This window comes from Porites lutea, chromosome 4, assembly GCF_958299795.1.
Source record: "Porites lutea chromosome 4, jaPorLute2.1, whole genome shotgun sequence".
NCBI classification, from domain to species: domain Eukaryota; kingdom Metazoa; phylum Cnidaria; class Anthozoa; order Scleractinia; family Poritidae; genus Porites; species Porites lutea.
This window is the reverse complement of record NC_133204.1, coordinates 9,154,182-9,163,280: the sequence shown is the minus strand read 5'-3', so window position 1 is coordinate 9,163,280 and position 9,099 is coordinate 9,154,182. Positions and strand designations below refer to the sequence as shown.

The 9,099-nt window shown below is 40.5% G+C and overlaps 1 protein-coding gene across 1 annotated transcript; it reads left to right on the top strand.

The window, feature by feature from the left end:
• Positions 1-5,343: 5,343 nt before the first annotated feature.
• Positions 5,344-8,899, top strand: LOC140934146 (uncharacterized). Its single transcript, XM_073383823.1, has 2 exons — positions 5,344-6,328; positions 7,070-8,899. The coding sequence occupies exons 1-2, from the start codon at positions 5,363-5,365 to the stop codon at positions 8,897-8,899; spliced, it is 2,796 nt and encodes a 931-aa protein (XP_073239924.1). The 5' UTR covers positions 5,344-5,362.
• Positions 8,900-9,099: the final 200 nt, after the last annotated feature.

Sequence of the window (9,099 nt, the reverse complement as noted above, 5' to 3'; positions counted from 1 at the left end):
AAGTTGCCAACGCACATATTTAGTGTATAATTGCCTTACCTGCCATACAGGGATCACAACCACCAAGAATACATGAGTTTTATGAAAAGCTGTCCTCAAATATTCAAGCACTGAATATTTCTCTTAATTTCCGCACCTCGCGGGTGTGACCATGGATGATGAAGATACGAAGCAGGAACTGCCCATACATTTAATACTGGGAGCTAGTGAATACTCCAGGATCAAGACACAAACCAAGCTGAAGATTGGAAAGGCCGGTGAACCGATTGCAGAACTAACTTCATTGGCTGGATGATGATGTCAGCAGGCAAGGAGGTCGGGCTGACGAGTGCTTACCTGACTAGAACCTCCTCAGCAGACAACGAACAGCTGTGTAGTCTGGACGCGCTGGGCCTTGAAGATAAAGCAGACAGGAATCAGCAGAGTGTATATGAAGAGTTTAAAGAACAGCTAAGACAGAGTGCGGAGGGTTGGTATGAAACTGGCTTGCAGTGGAAGCATGGGCATGAACCCCTACCAAACAATAAGCAAGGAAGTCTTAAAAAAGGGGTTAAGGATACCAAGATTAGAGCTGGTGTCGGCGCACATGGCCTCAAATCTCGTGGCAAAAGTGAAAGACGCCCTCCAATACCAGCCCATAAGATCAGTTTCATGGATGGATGGATAGCACAGTGGCCCTACATTGGATTAAAGGCGGAGGAAGTATCTACAAGAAGCAAGATAAGGGAAAAGGACTACATTACCTGGAGACATGTGAACACCGACCAGAACCCTGCAGATGTAGGGAGCAGAGGCTGTGACAGAGCCAAGTTGCCCAACTTGTGGCTGAAAGGACCTGAATGGTTAGCAAGCCCTGAAAGCTGGCCAGCAGAAATTCTAACTGAGCCAAGCAAACTGAGGCGGAAGCAATGGGCAAGTAACCAGCATGAAGGCTCTAAACATCCCTTAATATAGTCTGAATCCCTATTTATTGCTTGGGTTATCAAGGTTAAATGTCAGTTTACAGCCAGGGGCTATTGGTAACTAAAATACGTTCACGAGACAATGACCACTCTGATCAGTTCTTAAACACATAGAATGTTCTGCAAGGTTTCACCTCAATGATATAGAAGTCATAAATAGTATATTTACGTTCAAGAAACAGTAGGCAAAATTTTGAGATGAGATGGGTTCGAAAGGCAAGCTTACTTCTCTCTCACTCATTTCAGAAAGGAGATAGTAAGGCAGCTCTTTCATTTTCCTGAGTATGACCATCCACATGTCCATACCACTGCAGAGCCAGCGCCACCTCCACTTAACAATGGGCCATCCTTGATACCCATTTTTCCCAAAACTTTTTCTTTTTCATTGGTTTACTAATTGTTAAGAGCAGGCATAAACCAATCAGTATCTGACACCAAAGTGCAAGAATTTTCGGAGCAGGAAAGTAGCGAAAGTCAGCCTGAAGACAGTGAAAGTGATAAGTCGACCATAAGTGGTGAACCCGAAAGGTCAAGGGACTTGCAATATATGCATTTCAGTCATTCAACGAATGAACTACAACGCGGAGATGACGATTACAATCGCTTGTTCAAAGTTCACCGAATTATGTACATGGTTTTGAGTAATTTAAAGCATGTTTACGAGCCTTCAAAACCTATGTCAATCGATAAAGGAATGATTGCATACAAAGGCCACCTTTCCTTTCAACAGTTCATGCCAGCTAAGCTGACTAAATACGGTGTAAAACTTTGGATGGCTGCCAATGCCAAAAATGGTTACATCTCAAATTTTGCTGTTTACCTCGACCAAGCAGAAAAAACCGCCATAGAATTCACGGTCTTGGCTATGATATTGTCATGAAAATGCCTGAATTTTTTAAAACAATTTAAGGCATATTTTTTTCCACAATTTTTCACAAGTTTGAGGCTTCATCAATTTTTGGCCCAAAATATGCATGTGGAACGGTGCGTTGTTAACGTAAGGACGAAAAACAAGTTGCGCGAAAAACAAGTTACGGTTGGGGAGAAATGGTGGTTAAGTTGTTGTTACTAAGTGGTACAACAAGTGAGATGTTGCTTTTCTTTCAACTAATGTTTTTCCTGATGAGCCCTCCAGACCGGTTCCCTGCATTCATACAGGACAACTCGGATTAATATTAATCCGTGGATTATAATAATAATAGATTGTAATATGGTTATTATAATCCGGTAATAGATTATTATAATCCAGCAATAGATTATTATAATCCAGTAATAGATTAAGGCACGGCAAAAATTGGAAGGATTAGATTATTATTAATAATAATCATCCGGATTAATATTAATCTCTATTATAATCCGGGTGAGTGCAGCACCGGAAACAATAATTGGAGGAGGCTGGATTGTTGAAGCTGTCGAACAGTCGGCATCATTCTCCCAGATAAGAGATGGCGACATTCTTGTTAAAGTGAATGACAAGGCATGTATAAAGTATCGTTATCAACGCATACAGGATATGTTGTCTGCAAGTCACTTGCCAACATAACTCTAGAGTTCTTCCGTCCAGCAGAAATTGGTGCCAACACTTCAGTCAATCATACGCCTTCGTGGATGCCACCAGCTAACCCATCAACAACAATGGCTCCTTCTATGACACCAATCCGGAAACCCAGTCCTCTAACACAAACTCCTACTTTAAGTCCAGCATATACGCAGACGGTCCAAATCATGAAATGCTCCCTGGGAAATAACTATCTCTATGGATCAAACTCAGAAAGACTGAGTCTTTTAGAAATAACTGGAAAAGATTCAAGGATTTCCTTTGATGATGTGCGCACTGACATCCCTTTCACTTTGTTAAGATCTTTATTCTATTCTACGTTAAAAATCTTCATGGTCCTGCAAAAAATTCAGTTGCAACTGTATTACCAGGAGAGCTGAGACAACTGCCGACTTCTGCTACTAAAATATAATAACGTATGATAAGGAGTGCGGTTATTGACTACTAGCACAAGTAGCACATTCGTCGTGGTTAGAATAGAATATTTTCTTTATTGAGAGACTTGTACAAATTTGAGCTATGTGGGATTATATTTATCAGATTAATATTAATCCTAATCGTTTAAGGTACGGCTCAAAGCTCAGTTATGGATTATAATAATCTATTATTGGATCTAATATTAGGATTAATATTAATCTGATTAATATTAATCCTACATAAGATTAATAGTAATCCTAATTGATCAAGGCACGGCTCAAACCTCAGTAATGGATTATAATAATCTATTACTGGATTATAATAATCTATCACTGGATTATAATAATCTATTACTGGATTATAATAATCATTAGGATTAATATTAATCCGATTAATATTAATCCGAGTTGTCCTGTTCATAATAAGCAAAATGTGAATATTGAGAGCTGAGAGTTTAAGATGTTTACACCGCTCACATGGGCAGTGTGGATCGTGCTGACTAGCTTTGTTCTTTTATTGTTCTGGGTGGCAGTCAAAAAAAGTGGTATACATACATAGTTTCGTTTCTTTTTAATATATCTGTTTGGTTATGCTTTTGTTCTTGAATCAGAACACGTTAGATCAAAGCACAAAACACTAAATTTGCACTTGACGTCGCACAACAACTAATCCATGGTTTTTCGCAACGAAAATGATACCATAGATTGAACGAGGTTCCACCAAACCATCCTGTCCCTCAGGATTAACATGTTTCAGTTCGTAGGGAGGACAGTAAAGAAAATGTGTACAGTGCATAGAGAGTGGGCGAAGAACACCCTCGGGCTACAAAGTGGAAACAAGATACGAATGTAGCATTTGCAAAGTGGCACGGTGCCAAACCAGCTGTCATGAAACCTCCATTCCATCAACGGGAATTTAAGAATGACAAAAACAGAGTCCAGTTATATACAGAACTTCCTTCATTCCATATACTGAACACTGTTTTTCAGTAAGTTTCATCACACGAAACTCGCAAATCTTAAAACTTTTTGGCAATTTTTCTTAGAGGGCAAGAGTACTATGACAACACTTGTAGACTTGTAGACAATATACTGACCACCGTTTTCCTGTAAGTTTCTCCAAATGAAACCTGCAAATCTTAAAACTTCTTGGCAATTTTTGTTAGTGGGCAAGAGTATTATGGCAAAACTTGTAGACTAACAGTAAGCATCAGCAAAGTGCTGGTATTGGCAGTTAAACCAAGATGATTGGTGTGCATGAGCACATGCAAGGGTGACTTTCCATTACTATAAACCACATTTGCACGTTTCTTGTGAGGACAAGGGCATAATGTAGACTAACAGTGAGCATCAGCAAAGTGCCGGTATTGGCAGATACACCAGCGAGGGTCATGCGATCCTCAGCCACCATCATCTATACCATATGACCCAATATGGAGCTTTGGCCTTGCAGTTAAATGTGGCATTCGCCAATTGCGAAAGCCATTTGGTTGTACAAGTGTAAAAATCAATATGCCATTAGAAACCCAAGTATAAAAGGGGAGAAACAATCAGCGGCAGAAGAAACTGTTGATATCTTCTTACGAACTTATTCTAAACGTTTTGCTTTAATTCCTTTGTTTACAAAATATTAATGATTGTCTCATTAATATTAACTTCTTTAATCATCTAGACTCTCGATTATTCATTCAACCTGAGACCAAATGACTCAGGATAATCGAGGTTTCACTGTACTACGAGTCCCTTCACGTTTTTCTCTGAGAAAGTGGTGCAAAGTTGGAAATAAAACATTTTGACCTCCCCTGATATTTTGTGTGCAGATATGTCGCTCTTTGGGATGAACCAACACAGCCATGTCAGCCAATGCATCATTGTCGTGAAAACTGCAATAATTGTTTATCTTCTCAGACTGTGGCCCACGTTTAAGTCATAGTGTAGGACAACTAAGGGTTATGGTGGATCGCAGATAAGATTGTACCTGCCATCAATAACCTATACTGAGAACAAAAACGGGAATCTTCTCTGTTGAGGGCATGTGAAAAATACAAACAGGTAACCCATTCAATGGTACGGAAAAATATCCTTAGCATCATTGCTGATACACTTTCATTTTACAATCTAGGGAAGTTGATACCAGGCCTTACTCAACCAACCTCGTCCCCAGGCTTTTCCCTCAAAAAATGGGTGGGGCCGGGAAAAGGCCCTGGCATCGGCTGGTCACGTGTGCTCATCAAATATTCATATCAACGGTAATGTATGAATTCCTGTGGTCAATTCTGCATCCTCATTGGTTGACGGCTTTTCAGAAAAATACATTAGTCTATTGATTTGTGATTAATTTTCCCCGGACATGGAGGAAATCTCCACGCGAAACTCACCATTCTGGCTTCTTTGAAAGAGCAAAATTCTGTAATTGACGGAAATTTATGGAGGAATCAACTCCTAAAAAGGTTCATCCTCGAAAATTGATTTGCCGGCTTTGCTGCGATGCATTTGAGAGCCGTCACTTGACTCGTGTTTTCGGTAGAGCGAGTAAAAAGGAAGGCAGTAAGGAAGATCTTGCCTCGAAGATTCGAAATGTGTGTGGAATCGACATAACCGAAAGTGATTCCCTCTCGACGCTTATATGCAGGAAGTGCGATGGATTTGTGTCCAGGGCGAGTGACTTCAGACAAAGGTGCATGCAAATGCAAATACAGCTGGAACAACAGTGTTCAGTGAAGCGTTGTGTCGAGCTGTCCCCATCGTGCAAGCCGCCTTCAAAGCGCTCAACCAGCGAGCTCCGTCGTTTCGCAGAAAGCTCTTCCAAGCAACTCAATTTCGGAGAGGCTCCAGCTCAAGCCATACAACCAGAACCCATGAGAGAGGCTAATCAATCGTTTCTGCCTCTAGCATCTGTTCTTCGGGATGAAACACCTTCGCTGCCCGACGCTTCCAAACTCATCGATGGTGACACTGAAGAATTCATTCGGGTAGCAAACACACAACCAGCTGTCATTGCCGATGTCATAAAGCAACGTTGCCCGAGTGTGATTGCAGCCCTAAAATTGGCCATCAAAGAGTCCATCAAAGATGAAATAGCCGCAGCTTGTCAAACGTTATGCAGACGCTCCGATGGCTCGGTTTTATATAGCAACAGGAACAGCTTCGAGACTTTGAAGGAATTTGATTTTGATCGCGTTTGGACAGAAATGAAAACTAATGTGCCCTTTTTCATAGAGATAATGAATGCCGTGTCTGGAAAGAACTTAGGAATGGAAAACACCGATCTTGATGTGCGTGTCAAGTTCTGCTTTCTGTACTCGGTTCTTATGAACGAAAGATGGCATGAACTGAGTCTCTTGAAACGCGTTAACACAATACTGATTATTGAGGGTGGATGTACCAAGAAGGTTTGTACTGTTTTTGTGTATTTGTACAGGTTCATGTGGAGGTCTTGCTCTTCGCTACCCAATTTTGAAAGAAGGCACAATTTTTGAGACTTTGTAAACATCCAGAATGAAAGCCCAAAATACACACCAATTGTATTATTTGTATGAAAACAGTCAGCATGAAATTCTTTATCTAGAATGTTCATAATTGTGTTTGGTGGAAGATGTGAGACGAAGGCATGCTTACCACATTTTAAATAGATGTAAGCTTATTATATTTGAGTTTGAATTTTAAATCTGACAAGCTCATCAAGTTTTGCACCCATTACTACTGCCACTCAATACCCAGCAACCTCCCTTCCAATCGAATGCACTCCCCCGATTTCCAATTATTATTACTAGTTTACATAAATTACCGATCTATTTCATACGTACCTTAACTGTGACATTTCTTATATTTTATTCAAATCCATACTTCCTTGAATATTAAAGTAGTAGAAAATAAGAACCTGATGGATGGACTTCTGACTAGATCATAAAATTTCAAACCAGTGCATTAGTCCCATGCATTTTATTGTGTTGTTGCATGAAGTTCAACAGTAATTTGTTGTGTTGTTCTTGATTTGATTTTGTGTCAGTGTAAGCTTTAAAGATGCTAGACGTGTATGTGAGGATGGTTTTGTCTCTGTGTGAGATTACCTTGTTTGTAACATTTAAGTATTTTTTCATTCTAATGAACTTCAATGTCCCATTTCTATGCAGCTTCAAGAACGATTGAACAGACTTGGTGTTTGTCTATCCCATGGCAGACGAGATGTTTTGCTTAAACTTCTGGGTGGGCACTTTGCAGACAAAGTAGTTGAACGTGTAAAGTCTGGAAGCGTCTTCAGAGGAACAGGTGACAACTGGGACCTGAAGGTATTAAAGGGGCACATGAGAAAGGACATTCAGAATGAAGATCTTCACCTGTTTGCCTCCAACCTTATCGAGAATAGAGTGAACTTTGCACATCTGCCAAATGACCATCCAAAAGCTGACATTGTCTGTTTTCCACGGCACAAATTTTCCTTAAATGTTGGCGAATGGAAAATGTATGCAGATTCTGCGAAAGTACTTGTTGGGAGAATCATATGTGAATTCCTGCCCAAATTCAAGTGGATCAAGTCAGTGCTACCTGCCCACATTCCTCACAGGTACTCTAAAGAAATGGCAAAGAAGTCAACCATTGTGAGCTTGCCTATAATTGATGCAAATGAGGCTAAATACGAGGACTGTGTCCACATTCTGAGAAGCTATGAAAAGTGGATTGCAGAGATTTATGTCAAAGCAGGTTTACTTGATGCAGTTCCCGAAGTTGACAACCCTCCAGTACCGGATGGGCCAGCAGCACCAGGGCAGCCTGACGCACATAGAGAAGACACCCCTGGTGATCCCATGCGTGAAATGAAAATGGCATTCGCAGGGGATCAGTTGACTAGAGTAAGGTTCGCTGGTGCAAAAGATTTGTTATCAGGGTCACATACTCCATCAGACCGTTTTGAGCACTGCTCACCTTTTAAACCAGTCATGTGGCACACAAAGGCATCACTGCTTCAGTATTCATATTCATTTCTTCACAAGGCAGAATCTGTAAACCAAGTGGGAACCCTCAAGTATTTCAGAGAAAAATTTAATCGTCGTAATTCAACCCCATCAAAGGTGCTAGACTCTTATGAAGGGAGTGAAGAGTTGTTTATCAGTGTTGGGCGTGCTTATATTATTTCTGCTGCTCTTGCCTTCTTTGGAATGTCAACTGTTGAAGATCTGCCCTCTAAAAATACATTCCCTGCAAACATTCGCCAAGAAACTTTGGAAAACAAAAAAAAGGCATTTGATGATATTTTTGGAAGATTCATGGATGAGTTTCTTTTCCAAAAAAATGCTAGTGCAGATGTGATTGAGGAGGATGATTTTGTGACAAATTATGGATTGTGTTTCATCTTCCTCACCATTCTTCTTCTGCAGATGAAAGACACTGCAGCTGAGGCAGATGGAGAAAGAAATTTGATTAATCAGAAGTTGTTACTGTCTGTTTTTAAGTCAATGGGGACTTACAGCAAATACGCCATTGAAATGTTTATCAGTATTGCTCAGATTGAGTGCATGTTAACCCCACGTCTTGCCGAAGAATTTAAATGGGGCTTTTTTGTCAACTGGAGAGGTGGTGATGGCAAGAACATTGAAGATGATCTTGCCCAGGAAATTCAAAACAGGCTGAGCAAGAGCATTGTGCAGAGAATGGGGCCAAATAAAACCCTGCAGTCAATCAGCAAAGTGTGTAAAGCCACAAATGGCATCACAGAAGTTGAGGAGCAGTTTGGCAGATCAGTCGGCTTGCACAAGTCTTCAGTGCAGCACACCACAAGAGACTCGCTGAAAGATGAACTCGAAATGATCAATGATCTTATGGCATTGAATCCATTTAATAAAGTACCAGAACGATGCCATGACAGCTTTCCTGACATCAAAAGATGCCCATTGAGATACTTAAACATTGTAGAGTTTCATCAGTGGTTGGACAAACACAAACAGGAACTGTCCAATAGAACATAGTTGTTTCTGGGACTTTGCTAGCCAATGTAACAAGACAGTAGGGCTTGGATCAAAGCAATGCTTAGTGATGTATCAGGAAAGGAAATAACGTTGTCAACTTATTTTCAGTTTTGCCAACAGTTAGGACTGGTTATTGTGCTGTTAGCATAGCCATTTTAACTGAAAAAACTCAAGCAAACCAACCTCGTCCCCAGGGCTTT

Bases quoted from the DNA above. Each gene is read 5' to 3' on its own strand.
- LOC140934146 (XM_073383823.1), top strand. From the start codon at position 5,363: ATGGAGGAATCAACTCCTAAAAAGGTTCATCCTCGAAAATTGATTTGC. The intron at 6,329-7,069 runs GTTTGTACTGTT...ATTTCTATGCAG, and splicing joins AGGGTGGATGTACCAAGAAG to CTTCAAGAACGATTGAACAG.